This window comes from Lontra canadensis, unplaced genomic scaffold (assembly GCF_010015895.1).
Source record: "Lontra canadensis isolate GAN:19392208 unplaced genomic scaffold, GSC_riverotter_1.0 scaffold106, whole genome shotgun sequence".
In the NCBI taxonomy this organism is placed as follows: Eukaryota; Metazoa; Chordata; class Mammalia; order Carnivora; family Mustelidae; genus Lontra; species Lontra canadensis.
The window spans coordinates 2,043,242-2,062,545 of NW_022631100.1; the positions used below are offsets into that span (position 1 = coordinate 2,043,242).

Consider the following 19,304-nt stretch of genomic DNA (forward strand, 5'->3'; position numbering starts at 1 on the left):
ACAGAAGTTGAATAAGCCGTGAATGTCTGCTCCCCATGGGCGCAGAGAGGGAGACACTAAGCCGTCTGACAGCAAAGGGGAGAATTCTCCAGCCTCAGGGAGGGGCCCAACAGAGGCAGAGGGTGATGGAGCGATCCTAAGAGGCCTTTCTGGCACCTTCTCCTCTGGGGTGGGGGCTGGCCCCGGCCTCCTCCCTGTGGTGCTCTGGGGGTAATCTGCAGAGGGAGAAGCCAGCTTCCCAGGCTGGGCTTGGGGAGGGTCGGCAGGCAAGGAGGGCCGAAGGTGCTGGAAGAGCACAGGCTCCGAGCCCAAGGTCCTTGGTTTCAGCCCCAGCTCTGGCCTCTCTGAGTGGTGTGCCTGGGGCAGGGTCTGTTGTATCTGGAAGCCTCAGGGCTCTGTCTCTAACTTGGGGGTGGACTCCGTGTCTACTCTGAAGGGTTTTGTGAGCAGCAAATTCAAGAAGGGGTTCTCACGGTGTTTGTTTATCTAGGAGGACCGGCGTGGAGGGGGTGTCCACTGGGAGCAGAGGGTAGAAGCTAAGCCTCCCCGCAGCCCTGGGCACTTCCAGAGGACAGGGGGTCCTGGTTGGCATGCAGACTACTTCTTAAGAACCCCTCACTTCAGAGCCATGTTTTGTCAGGGGCAGAAGAGTATCTTTAAAGACCCAGGGCCCCGGGGCGCCTGGGGGGCTCAGTCGGTGAAGCATCTGCCTTCAGCTCAGGTCATGATCCTGGTGTCCTGGGATCAAGCCCCGAATAGGGCTCCCTCCTCTGCCTCTGCTCCTCCCCCAATTTGTGCTCTCTCTCTGTCTCAAATAAATAAGTAAGTAAATAAATAAATAAATAAAATCTTTAAAATAAAAAAAAGACCCAGGGCCCAGGTCACCTCCCCAGTGACCCTGCCTCACCCTGCCAGAGGGACTGAGTCATTCCTCCTGCATCCCACGTACCGCCCCCCCCCCATGACCTTCCGTGTCTGAAACCACTTTAGCCGCACTGGGGACACCTGCTTTTGCTACCAGCTTTGAGCCTATCAGGGAGAAGATCACCCCCCACAGCTGTGTAGAGCAGAGCACGGGGCAGGCGCTCAGAGGCACCTGTTGAAAACGGAACCAAACCTCAGTAACCCATTCCCATCCAGGAGCCTTAACATGGGTCATTATTACCCGAGGAGGCCGATCATAGCTTATTTAGGAAGTATCGGCGATTGGGAAGAGGGGGAAATGGTCCGTTTCACATCCCCAGGGATAATCTGGGGAAACAGTAACCTGTACAGCCTCACAGTCATTCTGCCCGAGGTATCATCTTTGTTTTCACATCATGATTTTGCTTTCTCTACAATGCTTACACCCGGCCTCTCTTAACAAGTTACACTATTTCATTCTTCTATCTCGGCATCATCTTCTACCTCGCCTTCCCACTTGACTCAGTTTAGGGCTATTTTCCCAAAAATCATGTTTCCAAAATTAGGATATAAAGAATCATGTCTAGACGCGTTCAACATTGTTTTTATTGATAAGCCCTATTTGTCTAAATAGCATCTTAACGTGAACTCTGATACACAAAGAGATAGCAAAAATATTTTATTCAAATACATTTGCTTTTCAAATCAAGGTCCTGGCATTTGCTTGGGCTAACGGCAAGCACTAAGCACATGAAGGGGACGGGGTGACCTGGGGGCCACCCGGGCAGGAGTAACGAGCTGGAACATCGCATCAGGGTGGACCTTTCCCCCTGAAGTGACACGTGGGGGTCAGGCAGAAATACTTATTTCAGAACTGCACAAAACACAGCTATACCCCCCAAAAGATATGTTTTAGAACACAAAAATTAAGGAGTTGTTGCATATACACGGATGCTGGAATTCCTCCAGCGGCACACAAGAGCAAGTGACTAGCAAAGAGCTGTGTTGAGAGGTAGTGATTTACGGGACACTCTGCAAGCCTGGGAGCAATATGTTCCCATCAGCAGAGGGCAAGCAGGAACGAAACACAAGCATCTAAGAGTCCAGTCAGATCTAGGCCAGCTGCGGCCACTTACTCTGTGTGCAGGGCTGTGGGTCTTAGGGACCCTCCTCGGCCCACTCCCCACTCCCCGCCCTCCCCTGCCCCATCTTCCACCGGTGTTTGTTAGTGCCCAGCTCCCTCTGCTGGCAATAGGGGGAGCCTGCCTTCTTCACCGAGATCTGTGGCGTTCGTTGCTCACGGTTCGTTTGCTCACGGCCGGCAGTGTCATGGAAAACAGAACTCTTTTTTTTCCCTTTCTTTTTTTTTTTCTTTCCCCAAAGCAGTATCATTTCTAATAGCCAAAACTGGAAACAATTCAAATATCCATCAACAGGTGAATGATTAGACACACTGTAGTGTAAAAATACAACAAACTACTATGTAGCGGAATAAAAAAATTACATGCAACAATATATATGAATCTAATAATGGTAAGTAAAAAGAGCCAGACACCTTCCCCAAATATTACATTCTCAATGATTGCTTTTATATAATCTTGTCTTCCCAGCCCACCCAGTTTCCATGCCACCTTTAGGCAACCATCGATCTTTGTTCTTTTCTGTCACTATAGATAGCTTTGAATTCTCTAGAATTTTATATAAAAACAGAGCCCTGTCTATAGGACGGCCATTCCAGCCGGCACTTCAGCTGCCCTCAGATTTGTTGCTAGTAAACTATTCGCTTCCAGTCATTTTCCTCCACAACCTTCAAAGGCGCCCCATGTCTACAAGCAAAGGTGTCAAACACCCCACAGGATATGCCCTATGATCCACTGATGAGTGTGGAGTATGTTCAGAATTCTATTTATCGTCTTACCAAATACATCATATTAGTAGAGTAGTACATTCACTCACTCACTCAATACATAATTGCTGAGAAACTTCTACGTTCGAGGTGTAAACAAACCAGACAGAAATCTCTGCCATGGGAGCCTGGGTGGCTCAGTCGTTAAGCATCTGCCTTTGGCTCGGGTCCTGATCCCAGGGTCCTGGGATCAAGCCCCGCACCAGGCTCCCTGCTCAGTGGGGAGCCTGCTTCTCCCTCTCCCATTCCCCCTGCTTGTGTTCCCTCTGTCAAATAATAAAATCTTTAAAAAAAAATCTGTCATGATGGAAATTATTCCCTATGGGAGGTGGGGAGAGGTATATTTAATAAGTAAAGTAACTAGCATGAAAACTGGCACTACGAAAAAGAACAGGCAGGAAAGAAAGATGTGTATGGAGAAGGAGTAGTTCTTGTTTTATTTTTTTAAGATTTTATTTGACACAGAGAGAGCGCAAGCAGGGGATGCTGCAGAAGCAGAGGGAGAAGCCGGCTCCTCTTGGAGCAAGGAGCCTGATGCAGGACTCGATCCCAGAACCCCGGGATCATGACCTGAGCCGAAGGCAGACACTTCACCAACTGAGACACCCAGGCACCCGGTAGTTGCTGTTTTAAATGGGGGTGAGAATTGAGCCATCCCTGGAGGCAGGTGAAGAAAGAACATTGTGGGTATAGGGACAGATCAATGCTGAGCTCTGGGGGTCGAGTGTCTTCATGATAGGTCCCTTCAAGGCTGTGTGTGTGCTGGTTTGGATTGAGAGCTCCCCGTGATGACTTCCCAACCCACGCACTAGCATCCCGAAGTCCAATTCAGCACAAGAGGTGGTTGGTCCAGACTGAGAAGTCTTGTGAGTCTAAAACACACACGGGATTTCAAAGACTTGGCACAAAAAACAAAAAAAAACCCAGAATGTGAACTATCTCACTGTCTTGTATTGATTACATGTTGAAATGAGACTTTTAATATATGGGCATAAATGTTAAATTTTATTAATCAAAGTTAATTTCACCTATTCCTTTCTCTTTAAGATTTATTTATTGGGGGTGGGGGTTGCTGAGGGAGAGAGAATCCCAAGCAGACTCCCTGCTGAGTGCAGAGCCTGACTCAGGGCTCAATCTCACCACCCTGAGATCACGACCTGAGCAGAAACCAAGAGTCAGATGCCCAGCTAACGAAGCCATCCAGGCATCCCTCTTTCTCTTAATTTCTCGAAAATATATTTGGGATTCCCGGCCAGTTTGGTCAGTGAAGTGTCTGCCTTCGGCTCAGGTCATGATCCCAGAGTCCTGGAATCGAGTCCTGCATCAGTCTCTTTGCTCAGGAGGGAGCCTGCTTCTCCCTCTGCTCTGCCTGCTGCTCCCCATTTGTGCACCTGCTCCCTTTCTCACAAATATTATTTTTAAAGAATTAAATACATATGATAAAGTAGAAACTGCAAAATGTTATAGGGCTTGTAAGGACCATAGTTTTACATATATATATATAAACAAGACCATCAATGACAGGGATGGTAAACGGACATAGACAGTTGCAAGATTTCTACATCTTATGTGAGTTTTATGGATGTCGTAACTCCTAGAGCATCCACTAAAAAACCGGATGAACTATAAACAAGATAGCTAAAAAGCCAATCAATTAAAATGTAGTCCTAAAATAAACAACTAATCCAAACAGATAAACAATACAATGATAAGCCTAAAACCTGACTCCAGTAATCACAGCGTATGGGAATGAACGGGAACTAAAAGGTGGAGTCAGCACAGAGAGAAGGGCGAAGACCCAAGTTATAGGCTGTGTATAGGAATCCCACTCACTCTAAGCAGAAAGACAAAGAGAGGCAGAGAGTGGGGTATCAGGCACACAGAACGCATTAGAAGGCTAGAGAAGCTCACATCAGATACAACAGAATTGGACACAAAAGGTATTGGCAAAGATCAAGAGGGGAATTTCCTAACAATAAGATAGTCAGTTCATTAAGAGGATGTAATATAACCGAGTAACAGGCCCTCAGAATATGAAGCAGAATTGGAAACAGACAATTGCACAATCATAACAGATTTTAACACCTCACAACACCTCGTAGACACAAAAAGTCTGAAGACACAGATGATGTGAACAACAGCATTAATTACGTAACCTAACTGGTATTAGAGAACAAATTCACCCATTTTGGAGAATGTATTCTTTTCAAGTAAATGTGGAACCTTCACCAAGACAGACCATATACCTATTACACATATTGGGTCATATGAAGTCTTTTTGGGATGCCTGGGTGGCTCAGTGGGTTAAAGCCTCTGCCTTCGGTTCAGGTCATGGTCTCAGGGTCCTGGGATCGAGCCCCACATCAGGCTCTCTGCTCGGCGGGGAGCCTGCTTCCTCCTCTCTCCCTGCCTGCTTCTCTGCCTACTTGTGCTATCAAATAAATAAATAAAATCTTCAAAAAAAAAGACTTTTTTTTAATATTTTTAAGATTTTATTTATTTGTCAGAGAGAGAGGGAGAGAGAGCGAGCACAGGCAGACAGAATGGCAGGCAGAGGCAGAGGGAGAAGCAGGCTCCCCGCCGAGCAAGGAGCCCGATGTGGGACTCAATCCCAGGACGCTGGGATCACAACCTGAGCCGAAGGCAGCTGCTTAACCAACTGAGCCACCCAGGCGTCCCTTTAATAGATTTTATTTATTTATTTGACAGACAGAGATCACAAGAAGGCAGAGAGACAGGTAGGGGGTGGGGGAGGCAGGCTCCCAGCTAAGCCCAGAACCCAATGCGGGGCTCGATCTCAGGACCCTGAGATCATGACCTAAGCCGAAGGCAGAGGCTTTAACCCACTGAGCCAGCCAGGCACCCCTGTATGAGAAGTCTTGATAAAACTAAAAAGACTGAAACCATATTCTCTCATCTTGATGGAATTAAAATGCCAATCCGTAACTATGAGATATTTAGGGAGCAAAACAGACACCAGCTAATTAGGCAATATGCTTCTAGATAATCAACCCATGGGTCAAAGAATTCACAAGGAAATGAGGAAATATTTACAACTGAATGAAAATGAAAATACAACATATTAAAAATTCTGAAATGCAGCTCAAGTAGTACTTCAAGAAAAACCTGTAACTTCAAACACTTTTACTAGAAAGAAGTCTAAAATCATGACCTATGGCCTACCTTAAGCTACAGAAAAAAAAGAACAAAATGAATCCACACTAAGTAGAAGGAAGCTAATGATAAAGAGCAGAAATCAACAAAACTGAAAAAGTTGAGAAAAATTAACAAAGCCAGAAGCTGGTTTTTGAAAATCAGATCAACAAAACCGACAAACCCTTGGGAGACTGACTGGGGAAAGGAAAAGCAAAACCACCAGCCCTAGGAGGAAAAAGCAGTTACTACCACAGCTCCCACAGATGTTAAGAGTAAGGAGGGACTTCTAGGAATATCACATGTTCTGTATGTTGCATGGATTATATGTTGTGTTCTTATAATGAAGTTATGGAAAATGTTATTAAAATCATGAGGAAAAAAATGAGAGATGTATTGAACATACTGTACTGTACTGATTGAAAAAAAATTCACATATAAGTAGAGCTGTGCTTTCCTGACCTGTGATGTTCAAGGGTCAACTGCATAACTTACCTGAATGACACAAGATGAAATAAACAATCTGAATAGTTCTGTATTTATTAAACTAAATCTTTATAAAAAATCATCCCACAAACAACACTGCAGGCCCAGATGATGTCACACATTAATTCTACAAATACAATAATGAAAAAAGAGGATGATCCCAACTGGGTTATTAAAAAGTCAGCTTTAATATCAACAGGAATAATGGCCAGGAGTCAACATTCCGCAGGTTATAAACGCCAAACTATGAAGAAACAGGAAACCAGCTCCGATGAAATTCATTTCTTCTTCCCCTTAGAAGGTTTGGCGAACAGAGCCAGGTCGATCTGGTCCCTCGACAGGCCCCTGACAGAGAAGAGCCGAGCCGCGCGCTCCTGCAGGGTACCCCCGCATTTCAGTCCCAGGGCCATGAGCTCACACTTGAGCCTGTCCAAACCCAGCACCTCCAGCTCTGCCGCGCAGCCAAAGGCCAGCAAATCGAGAGTTTGCTGACCAGTATGCTGAGGGGGAAAAAGGAAAATATTCAAAACAGACTCCTCCCAATCATGAGGGGCACCTGGGGGCTCAGTGGGTTAAGCATCTGCCTTCGGCTCAGGTGACAATCCCGGGGTCCTAGGATCAAGTGCCATGTCGGACTCCCTGCTCCGCAGGTAAATCACACCTGTTCAGTGCTCATACGGGACATCTACCCCAATTCAGATATTAAAATGTTAATTTTAATTATGTTAATATTTTATTTAATTAAATAAATTAAAATTAAAACTCATAAAATATGGAACCAAGGACGCCACCTAGTGGCAAAAAGATACACATTCCAGAGTTTAAAAGAAAAACAGACTTTTGGGGGGCGGGGGGCGCGCTGCGGCGAGGTTCACCCTCATCCGTACTTCTGGTTGGGAAACAAATCTTCCCACTCAGCAGCTGATGGGGAAAAGCTCATTTTCATGGTAAGGACTTCCTGAGGAACTGGCCATCAAGCTGCCCTGGCTCTGGACATGGACCCCCAAATGACTTACTGTGCTTCCTGATGGGCCTCCCTCCAGTCCGGCAGTGGGCACGCTTCCCCCGGTCTCTCCAGGTGTGGCCTCGGCAGCTCTGGCTCCATCAGCCGCCTCCTCCGGCTCCAGCTCCGGCTCCGGCTCCTGGGTCAGTCCAGCCTCTGTGGCCTCTTCTTCTGTTGACTCTTTGCCCTCTGCGCCCCCCTCCTCCTCCCAGCTTTCCTCTGTTTCTGTGGCTACTGTCCTGTCCTCACACCCCTCAACAGACGTCTGTCCCGATGTGGCACACACAGCTGGGGAGACAGAGTGCCCTGAGCCTGTCCCTGGGGCTGGCAGTGGCTCTGGGGACCGAAAGGCCACGCTGGCCATGCCCGTCCCTGGATGGCGGTGGGGAGACCTGGCTGCTGGCTTCGCACCATCGAGGCCGTTGTCTGCAGCATGCAAGCTTGTGCCTGAAGTACTAGGACCTTCCTCCCAGTCATCATCCGAGGTCTCCGAGCTGGACTCTTCTGCCGTCTCCAGTCCCTCCATGCCCAACCTGCCAGGAGCAGCGGAAAGATTTAACACCATTCTCGGCTTCTCTGCCAGACAGAGTTACCGTGTGTCCAGGTAACAAGTGTCTGTCAGGATCAAAGTATCTGCTCGCTTGAGATGGATAGTAGCTAAGTTTCAGAGAAAGATCTTCAGAGGTATAAACAAAGAAGAAAAAATACAATGAACCTGGAACCAACCATCCCAAAGATCCAAGAGGGAATCCTCTTTAAAGTTGTGAATCTTTTTTTTTTTTTCCTTTCCAGATTTTATTTATTTGAGGGAGTGCACAAGCAGGGGGAGAGGCAGAGGGAGAAGCAGACACCCTGCTGAGCAGGGAGCCCAATGAAGAACTCTATCACAGGACCCTATCTCAGGTCACGACCTGAGCCAAAGGCAGACGCTTCACCAACTAAGCCACCCAGGTGTCCCTACAGATGTGAATTTTTTAAAACAAAATTGATTTTGCCTAAAACTTTTTTCCCTATCTTGTACAAATCTCGAATGGTTAGAAATGTAGATAAAATAACAGAGTTAAAAGAAAAGCCTATGTTTTATTCATAATCCCCCCAAACCGGAAACTACCCAAACTATCAACAGAATGGAGAGACGCAACAATACATGGCAACAAAAGGGAACGAACCACTGATACACGTGACACCAGCCGTGGATTTCAAAAGCACTGTGCTAAGGGAGAGACTCCAGACACAGAGGGCTGCAGGACATTCTGGAAAAGACAGAACCATCGGAAAAAACACCATACCAGCATCAGCACTTGCCCGGGACAGGGTAGGGGAACCGAATTAACCACCAAGGGGCACATGGGCAATCTTTGGGGAAATGAAAACATTCTATATCTTGGTTAAGTGACTGTATTTCTCAAAACCCACAGACCTATTAAATGAAAAGGATGAATTTTAGTGCATATAAAAATGCACCTCAGGGGCACCAGGGTGGCTCAGTGGTTAAGCCTCTGCTTTCAGCTCAGGTCATGATCTCAGGGTCCCGGGATGGAGCCCCCCATCAGACTCTCTGCTCAGCGGGGAGCCTGCTCCCCGCTCTCTCTCTGCCTGCTGCTCTGCCTCTGATCTCTCTCTGTCAAATAAATAAATAAAATCTTAAAAACAACAACAAAAAAACTGCACCTTAAAAAACCTGATTCAACCCCCCCACCACTTCCCCACACAATCCCACTACCTTCACTCAAAAGAACACTTAACTCCTATTTCACAAAGAACACCCAAGATTCTTTGCTGGATTCACACAGTTACGTGATCTTTAATTAATAATTCTCTTTCTGCCTCCAAAGCGGAGGCCAACGAGGAACCAAGATGCGTCTGGACCTCACTTTCTAGAACCTGGCCCAGGGGAAGTGAGCTTGCACCGAGAGTACCGAGTGGAAAGGGTGGGAGCACCACCAGCGGGATGGACAAGACAAGGCGCCCTTGTGATCGTCAGCTACAAGTGCAGACCTGGCCGCAGACCTCAGAAACAACTGTGAAAAACCACAGAGAAAACAGCACAATCTGTAAAGTACAGCTGGGGCTTCCACTTAGAATTTCTGAAAGTTAACTCTTTCAGCACCAAATAGTCATTCAAGTATAAAGTGATTCCTATGTGATCTTTCACTAAGAAAAACCTGTCCTTTAGCTCCCATTTCCAGCTCGCAAGGCAGAAACCACGAAGAGCATGTGCGGTGTGACTGTGTGGACCCCTGGGAACTGAGACACTCTGGAAAGCTCCAAGCGCCCAGCAAACCTTACTTTAAAGAGGTTTACAGCAGACAGGCAAGAGGAAACGCAGTCCAGCCACACTGGGCTGAAAACAAAGCACACTTACCAGAAGCACTTCCTTTTCCCTGCACTGGCTCCTCGGTCTGTCTTTGCCGGCTTGGGTCTTTTCCGACTCTCGCCGATCTCAGCCGAGACCATCTTGCTGGAGGCAGCCTGCATACCTAGCCGAAACGGCCCCAACTCAGTTATGCTCTCAGAAGCGGGTACAACTGAAGACATGATAAACAGCATGGACGACAGAAGCAGCCGCGTTGCAACCTAAAGCTCGAGTTTTTAAATTTGCTAACATTCTAAAATTTAACACAGCTCAAATGAGATACAACTCAAGTTTACACAGATTTAAGGTACTGAGCATTCTGGCTCTGGAACCAGGTTTGGAAAACAGCAACGGCCAATCTGCAGCTCTGAGACTGACGGGGGCGTCCCTGGCCCCCCTGGGCCAGGATGCTCCATCCCCTGCCACTCGCTGCTTGTACAGCATGATGTCATAACCTTCTGACTGAGAAGATTCCTTCTTATTCAGCTGAACGCGCAAGAGCCCTAGCATCATACTTTAGGAGCTAAAAAGCAATAATAAAAGTTATTCATTCTCATTAAAAAACCATTAAAAAATAATGGGCCTAAAACTAGAAGCAAGTACATCGAAGTCTAAACACTTGTGAGGACTTGGCATACCCACCGAGCAAAAGTGTTCTCACCTGGGGTCCGTGGCCCCCACAATTCAGGAGCCAAGTACCTCACATACTGTGTGTGTGTGCCCTTTTTGTTTCTAGAGTATAAGGCGTACTGTTTATTACTATTTTTAAAGACTCTACTTATTCTAGAGAGCACGCACGTGTGCACAGGGGGTGGAGCAGAGGGAGAGGGACAGGCAGACTCCCCTCACTCTCACCTTTGAGTACAGAGTCCTCCAGGCGCTCTGCCATCTCGTGGCACTGCTGCTGGTACGCAGGGCTGGCAAAGCAGTGCCTGGGCTCTGCCAGCTTCCGCTGCAGCCGCTCCAGGCGCTTCTGCTCCTTCTCGGCCTCCCGCTCGGCCTGCTGTCGCACCCACTCGGCCATGCTAGGATGGGCAAAAGAGATGGGGCCAACCGGCCGGATCACACCCATGCCTGCTGATCCGTGAAGAGCCCCCACCAGCCAAATGTGCACGGTCCCCGGCCTGCTGTGATCCTCCCTCAGAAAGACAGGCCGGGCTCACCACCAGCACACTGGGAGGGACCCCCTACAACCCAACGGGAGTCACTAAACAACAGAAAGAGCTAAGGATGAGAACGACCAGTGAGAGTGCTCAGGCTTCAATGCCACAGCTGGATACACGTGGCATGTGGACAACCACCAGTGGTGGGAACGTGCATTGCGCCGCGGGCAGCTTACGCTTTCTCATGGTTGACATCCCGTAGCCTCCTCCCGCTGAGGTCCCGGCAAGCTTCTCGATTGGTCGTCTTCTCAATCTGAGCGCCAAGCGCTCGGAGCATAGACCCAAACCCTGGGCAAATATGTTTGGAAAAAGCAGGTTAAAAAGAGTTCCAGGACGGATAAATGCCAAATCTGTGAAAATGCTATTATAACCAAAGATTAAAAAATGATCTCTTTGGGGGCGCCTGGGTGGCTCAGTGGGTTAAAGCCTCTGCCTTCGGCTCAGGTCACGATCCCAGGGTCCTGGGATCGAGCCCCGCATCGGGCTCTCTGCTCAGCAGGGAGCCTGCTTCCTCCTCTCTCTCTGACTGCCTCTCTGCCTACTTGCGCTGTCTGTCAAATAAATAAATAAAATCTTTAAAAAAAAAAAAAAAGATCTCTTTGGGGCACCTGGGTAGCTCAGTTGGTTAAGCATCCAACTCATCTCTTTCTCCTTCTGCCCTTCCCTGTGCTTGCACTCTCTCTAAAATAAATACATTCTTTAAAAACAAAACAAAACTGCACGCTCTCTCTTTTTTTTTTTTTTAAGAAAAGGACATCAATATTCTGCCCAGGCATCAAAGATAAAAATATTGATAAACCTGATTCAACCTCATGCCTTTTGCTCTCCCTCTTGTATTTCTGAAATACTGTATCTGCACTGGGATTTTTTTTTTTTTCAAGATTTTATTTTTTTGAGAGATAGCACGAATGGGGGGTGGGAGGGCAGAGGGGGAGGGAAGAACAGACTTGGCACTGGGCAGGGAGCCCAACGCGGGGCTCGATCCCAGAAGCCTGGGATCATGACCTCAGCCAAAGACAGACACTTATCTGACTGAGCCCCACAGGCACCCCCCACTGGGATATTTTAGAGGGGCTTTACCCAGACCCACAGATCCGAAGATGCACAGATTACTAACTTAAAAATTTTTATGGTGAGATTTTGCAGTGAGTTTCAAAGGAAAATTTTAAGGTGTCCCCAGCTGATACGATAAACTTCATTCTTATTGACACGATTTCAAACAGCAGGATGATTCTAATCGGAGATGCCAGCCCGCTCTCTGAAAACCAAACCAAATCACTGTGGATTTTGAGAAGCTTCGGGATGACATGCCAGCGCATTGGGAAAAATACCCAGAACTGCCCATATTCCGTTTTTCCTTTTAGTTTTTCTTCTCTATTCTTAGCTGTGTTCATACAAAGACCCAAATCTACCCCATCTGTAAACGGCTATATTCCACAGGCTGACTTTAGTCCTCCCTCAGAACTATAATGACCAGAGAAAATCTTGCTAAAAAGCAGGAGTGGGCGCCTGGGTGACTCAGTCGTTAAGCATCTGCCTTCGGCTCAGGTCACAATCTCAGGGTGCTGGGATCAAGCCCGGCATTGGGCTCCCTGCTCAGCAGTGAGTCTGCTTCTCCCTCTGCCACTCCCCCTGCTTGTGTTCCTGCTCTCACTAACTCTCTCTGTCAAATAAATAAATACATAAAAAGCAGAAGGAGATTTAACTGTTTTAACACTCTTTCTTCAGCAAATTGGACAGAGTAATGATTGTCTCTCTTTATCCAATCTCCCTCAAAGTTTTGGAATCTAATTGCCTAAGAGCTATCCTGCTGGTGAGGGTAGAAATTAATAATCAGACAATATATTCCTCAAAAATAATAAAAGAGAAAATACTCAAAACTAGGAAACTGAATAAAGGATTTCATAAGGCAAAACAAAACTGGCACACACCAGGGGCCTGCCCCGGGCTAGAGACTGCAGTTGTGACACACGGAAGCAGCCGACAGGTGCGTCCTACCTCCTTTTCCACCACGGAGCCTGGGTTCCAGACTATACACAGCACCATGTCTCACTTCATCACTGGCGTCCACGAGGGAGCCGTCGCACTTCACGAAGAAGCAGTCCTCTGGGACACCCTAGAGACAAGTTTGGGGTTTTAAAATGAGACAACGCCAAGTTTCCTGCAGGAAAGGGCCTAGCCCATTTTGTTTTTATTACTCAGGTTATAAGCACATAGCGTGTGTTCCATTAGTATTTGTTGAACTGAAAATCCAAAGGAAAAAAGTCACTTCCTAGGATGTATTCGGGGTATGACGTTTTCCTAACACCTCATCACAGTATGTACAAGAACTTGTCTTTTGGGTGAAAGAAAGAACCACTCTCTTCTCTGATAGGAAATCAGAGTCAAGGTGGAAAACTACACAGGGCTCGGACCCAGTAACTCTGCAAGGCCCTTTTTCTCTTGACTTTTTTTTAAGACAGGTAATATCAAGTTGCACGGCTTCAAAAGTGACAATACACATTCTGGAAAGTGTAGATAAGGACAAGCAGGGAGAGGGAAGGAGATGCCAGTATGGTCTGCCTACACCTACAGAAGTGGGAACAGGTGGAGGGCCAGCTGGTCTTCTCTGCACATGTCCCCAAGTTACAGCAGAAGTCCAAGTGCCCCCAAACCCACTCTGTAGATTTCAAGACTTCTCAGAGCAAGCGATGAAGAGAAAATATAAAAGGAGATCCACAAACCAACAGAAAGGAAGAATGCATGACTGGTATCTTCTCGAAGTGGACACAATGAACGTTCGTTCTGGACCACATCCCACGGCCGCTTCAGTGGGACCTGCCTGTTCCTTCAACAAGTATTAATCAAGTCCCTCCCATCTGCCAGGTACTTTCGAGTGTTGGGACACTGTAGTGAATCCTACCTCACAGAGCTTACGTTCCAGCGGGGAAAGTCAGAGAACGAACAAATGGATGCTATACAACCGCCCTAGCAATAAGCAGGCTAAAGGGGACAGCGTGCGTGGATGGCCACACTGGTCATCTATCTAACACACACAGTCAAGAAAAGCCTCTCTGGTCAAGTACCATTTTAGCAGAGAATGAAGGAAAGGAAGAGAACAAGCCAGTGGCAATCTGGGGGCAGAGCATTCCAGAGGCAAAGGCGGGCAGCAGAAATAAGCCCAGAGTATGTGCGGAGCAGCAGCACGGCCGGCGAGGCTGGAAGATGTCTGCCAAAGGGAAAGGGGAAGGCCGTAAAAGCCCTTGTAAGAATAAAGCCGCTCTGAATAAAGCCACTGCAGGTCTTCGAACAGATTGAAAGTGGAGTTATAGTCCAAAAGGATCACTCTAGCTGTGAAACTGGAAATAAGACTGGAGAAGCAGAGACATCAGCAACACAGCTAGGTGAGCAACGAAGGCCATTTGTCTCCCGGGTAGTGGCAGCAGGGGATGAGAAACGGGGGTGCGGGGAGTTCCCCCTAAGGCTCTGGAGGCGGGCAGTGAGAGCCACAGCGCAATGAGAGAGGATCCAAACATTTGGCTTGACTAACAGGAAACAGAGCTGCCATCTGCTAATAGTGAAAAGCACGTCTGGGGGAGAGCACCAATCTCATTTTGGACGTATTGGTTTGAAAGGACTAACAGCCACATAGAGATGCTGAGGAACCCAGTGGGGACACAAGTCAACAGTCTGGGGAGGAGGTCTGGGCTGGAGATTTCCATTTGGAAGACATCAGCAGGCCGACAGTATTCACCGGCCTGAGAACTGTCCTGCATGAGGGACAGGACAAAGATCAGAAGACCCAGTCGTGGCCACTGCACAGCGCAGAGATCAGGGCGACGAGGCAGCAGCAGCAAAGGGGAACTGGAAGGGAGGCTAGTGAGGTGAACGTGCGGACAGCTGAGCAGAGTGTGCCAAGGACGGAATGCTGGAGTGTGCCCACGGATGCCGAAAGGCCCTGAGAGAGGAGGATGGAAACAGCTCACTGGGTATGGCACCCGTGACAGGAGGTGGTCTGCTGGAGTGACAGGAACAAAAGCCTGACTGGAGTGCGTTCTAAAGGAGAAGTTTTCTGTTCAAGGATATTTTCTATAAAGAATACCAGAGAGGGGCGCCTGGGTGGCTCAATGGGTTGGGCCTCTGCCTTCGGCTCGGGTCATGGTCTCCGGGTGCTGGGATTGAGCCCAGCATCGGGCTCTCGCTCCCCCCCCATCTCTGCCTGCCTCTCTGCCTAACTGATCTCTCTCTCTCTGTCAAATAAGTGAAATCTTTTAAAAAAACCAACAAACAAAAGAAAACAACAGAGAAAAGGAGGGGACAGCTGAGAGGCAGGTGGGCTCAAGTTTGCGCCCTAGTAGGAATGATCCAGGAAAAAGGGAAATACAGCAGAGAGAGAACCAATGCCAAATAAGATAAGAGGAGACAGGGTATTGGGCCAAGTGGAAGCTAACTGCAACTCATCTGTAAAATAATGACTGTTCATCCACAGTAATGGAAAAAGAGAAGGCAGAATGTACGGCAACGAGGTAGGGGCAATGGTGTGAGGATGAGGAGGGTCCCTCTTGACTGCTGTACTTTCTCACTGAATACAAAGTATGGGCCTCTGGATGGGAGAAGTACTGGAGGAGAGTCACGTAGGAAAGTGAGCGCGATGAACTCAGCACGACTTCCCAAGCTTTTCATGCCATGGTGTACAGAAAACACATCCAGTGACACGGGGAAATAAGCAAAGCTGCTGAGGCACCCCCAGATTCTGCCCCACGCAGGAGGGCTGCAGGAATCCGTATTCTCAGCAGTCCTCCACCCCAGGGGAAGCCCACTCTGGGCTAGCAGGGAAGCACAACCCAGTGCTAGCAGGACAGCAGAGCGAAGGAGCTCAGGTTATATGCAGTGATGTGATCAACAGGAAAGACTACTCTTGTCTGTAAAATGCGGTCCACTTTTAACAGTTGTACAGATTAAATGAGGTGTGCAATATACCTTGTATTTGCTTTACGTTTATGAATGAAAAGCCACTTCAGTTCCTCTTAATATTTTCTGGATCTAGTCGGTATGTGTTTCTAAATATCTAAATAACTTTAAAAGACATTAATGTGAAGGCAGAAGGATTATATACATCGTACTCCATTTCCAAACACAACTGCTTGTTAAACAAGACAACTTATCAACAAAATTGCATCTTCTGGGGCGCCTGGGTGGCTCAGTGGGTTAAAGCCTCTGCCTTCGGCTCAGGTCATGATCTCAGAGTCCTGGGATGGAGCCCCACATTGGGCTCTCTGCTCAGCAGGGAGCCTGCTTCCTCCTCTTTCTCTGCCTGCCTCTCTGCCTACTTGTAATCTCTGTCTGTCAAATAAACAAATAAAATCTTAAAAAAAAATTGCATCTTCTACTTAAGATTATTATCATTAATCCCTAGTAGGTCGGGACACCTGGGTAGCTCAGTTGGTTAAGCCGATGCCTTTGGCTTGGGTTATGATCCCAGGGTCCTGGGATCAAGTCCCACATGGGGCTCCTTGCTCAGTGGGGAGCCTGCCGCTCCCCCTGTTTGTACACTCACTCTCTCCAACAAATAAATAAAATCTTAAAAAAAAAAAATCTCTGGTAGGAAAAAAGGACAAAGGAAATTTAGAATCAATTTAAGCATCTTTTGACCATCTGTGTTTTATAAAGTACTTCAAGCACAAAATATTGTGCATCTTAGGCCAATCAGCCTAAAGCAACCAGAGACAAATGTGTAATTCACCAAAGTCAAATGGTCAAATGTATTGACTCACTCACTGCAACGGGGTTGGGGGTGGAGGGGGCTGCACACAAGAGGAAAAAACAATTATTATAGGATGTGGTGCAAGGGTGAGTTTAGAGGAAATTTAAACGAAAGTGTTCTGAGAGGCTCAAAACAAAGCAGAGTTGTGCATAAAGGGGGCAACATCGGGTCTAGACTGTGAAGTAGATTGGATCCAGACCCCCATTTCCTTGGAAACCACAGAGTTAAGATAAACACAGAATGCTGTGTTCAGAAACTCCTAATCTGAAGGTCTGCACCTGGGCTGGAAATCATGAGTGCTTTCTCTATATCAAAGCAACTTCAGAGTCTCAAGGCAAGAGTGGGATGCTTCATTCTCACTGATAAAATTTCAAACAGCAAAGTGTCTTGTAGTCTATAATTTTGGAGATCAAGGTTTCTTAGTGAATCAGAAAGCAGCAGACTTCCAAGGGAGTCATTATGACATTTTACAACTGTACCATGTCCTCGGGAAAAATACTGTTTCCTATGAACTCTGCAGCTGGTTTTATCTGTGTCTGTTATCGTAGCCTGAAGAACAGGAGAACAGATTTTTACTTTTTCAGTGGACACGAACACTGACCTCATCCTGTGTCCGAATAATTTTGTTTCAGAAAACAGAGACGTGAACTTGAGCTATTTTAATTTCTCCCAGTATCTCTTCGAATGACCTTTAAAAAGTTTCTTGCTTCTGTTCATATATGTTATGGTCCTACTTCTTGAGGACCTGACAGAATCATCCATTTATATTTCTTCCTTCCTATTTAAAATTATTTTTTCTAATACTCTCATAATTAAGATCCTACTTTTCCAGTCATTTTGGATCAACTGTCATGAGATAAGGATTATTTTCAGACATATTAAAATCCATCTATTTTGTAAGATATTTCCCCACCTACAGGATCAAAAACAGTTCTGACAGTTTTTAGACTTGACTGGAATGTATGTAGAAAGACAAATGGAGAGGATGAAAAACCACAGTATTTGCAAAGACACGTTGCTTTTTCATGGAACCGGTCCAAATTAAGATTTGGTTTGGACTGCAGTGTTAACATGTATGAAGCCTATAAATAACGAGAAAAAAACAGCCTAGGGAAACACAGATGAAGTGAGGTTATAAAGAAAAACAAACTACTAGATCAAGGGCCAAAATTAAAATTAGACTTGGAGAGACCACCAAATTATTTAGATAACCGAACAGGTTTAATGTCTCACAGCTGGGAGAAGCTCGCTTTCCTGACAATTCCGTAAACCACACATGTATGTCCTTGACAGTTTTTCAAAAATATGCACAGACAAATGTGACCATCGGAGGATCAATGAAAAGATCTAAACGACAGACCCCAAGAACCCACGCCCTCCACAAGACGCGTTTGTGAGCGCTCAGCCCCGACCAGAGACCAGATGAACCCATCGCCCTGCCCAACAATCCTCTGGCCTTGGTCTGGATATGAAAATACTCCTCTACGCTGGAGCTGACGGGGCTGTGCCGTAGACAATATGCCTATCACCGAACCAGGATGAATGCAAGGGAAACCTAAAGAAATGCGCCCTAAAGTCATCTGGACCAACTGCCTCATTTGAGCACGAAGAAACAACGCCAAAGGTTTCTGTTCGTCTACACTGATGGCGGGACTGAGCGCCTGTGAGCCGAGGGGTTGTTCCCTCTTCTGTAGGGACACAAAACCACCGCCACCCCAAAACAAAAACAAAGCAAGTCCTCAGTAGCAGTCTGAAGCACCTTAAAACTGGGGAGCCCCCAGTCTCAAAAACTGAAAACCCTAAGGAAGAGACGCGCCCCGACCCGCCCTCTCCCCACCCAATCCTGCCCCTGTCCGCCTTCCTGTCTCCAGGAAGCGCGAAGCTCACCCGATCGTGGCAGTGCCGGCGGATCAAATCTCGTACGGAGCACCGGGCCGACGCACACCGCACCGCCTCGCACCCGAAGCCCGGGCCGCGAACCCACACCAGCGGCGAAGCCTCCGCCATTTCAGCGAGCTCCCGGACCTCCAGGTCCTGGGGACAGGGCGCCGCCGCTCGCCCGGCGCGTCTCGATGGCGTCATGGGGCGGTCTGCACCCCGCCCCCACATCCTCCGCTCGCCCCGCCCCTCCCCTGGGCCAGTCACGTGAGCTGGGCCCGGCGCAGCTCCGCGCGAGCGGGGGAGGGGAACAGGAAGGGCCTGGAGGAGGCCGATAAGGCGGCCCAGGGCTAGGGCGAGGCGTTGCTAGGAGACGTTGCTAGGGCGGGGCTCGGGGGACTAAGTATAAAAGGCTGGCGCGGGGTCAGGCTGCCGGCGTTCTGGCCGCGAGCGATAAGGCGGAGGCGAAGCGCCGCCCAGAGGGCTCGGACTGAGTACCCGAGTGCTGTGGCTATTTTTGGGTCGCGGGGGGCCAGGGCGGGAGGAGGTGTTGCAGTCCCGGAAGCGGTGGGGGCTGTGTCTTCGGCCAAGGAGGCCCCCCTCCCCTCCCTTCCCCTCCCCTCCCCAGGGGCCCGGGAGAGGCGGCGGGGGCTCCCCGGTGGCCGGCGCGCTCCTCCTCGGTTTCTGCCGGCCGCGCGCCGTGCCTTCTTACT

General features: G+C 48.0%; 1 protein-coding gene across 1 annotated transcript; it reads right to left on the reverse strand.

The window, feature by feature from the left end:
• Positions 1–6,666: 6,666 nt before the first annotated feature.
• Positions 6,667–18,790, reverse strand: SDE2 (SDE2 telomere maintenance homolog). Its single transcript, XM_032838755.1, has 7 exons — positions 18,601–18,790; positions 12,969–13,086; positions 11,147–11,258; positions 10,663–10,832; positions 9,817–9,931; positions 7,465–7,984; positions 6,667–6,948 (listed from the first exon to the last, which is right to left on the reverse strand). Exons 1-7 carry the CDS (start codon positions 18,718–18,720, stop codon positions 6,727–6,729), a joined length of 1,377 nt encoding a protein of 458 aa, XP_032694646.1. The 5' UTR covers positions 18,721–18,790; the 3' UTR covers positions 6,667–6,726.
• Positions 18,791–19,304: the final 514 nt, after the last annotated feature.

Bases quoted from the DNA above. Each gene is read 5' to 3' on its own strand.
- SDE2 (XM_032838755.1), bottom strand. From the start codon at position 18,720: ATGGCGGAGGCTTCGCCGCTGGTGTGGGTTCGCGGCCCGGGCTTCGGG. The intron at 11,259-12,968 runs GTAGGACGCACC...ATATTTGCCCAG, and splicing joins GCTCCGTGGTGGAAAAGGAG to GGTTTGGGTCTATGCTCCGA. The intron at 6,949-7,464 runs GTAAGTCATTTG...TTTCCCCCTCAG, and splicing joins GAGGCCCATCAGGAAGCACA to CATACTGGTCAGCAAACTCT.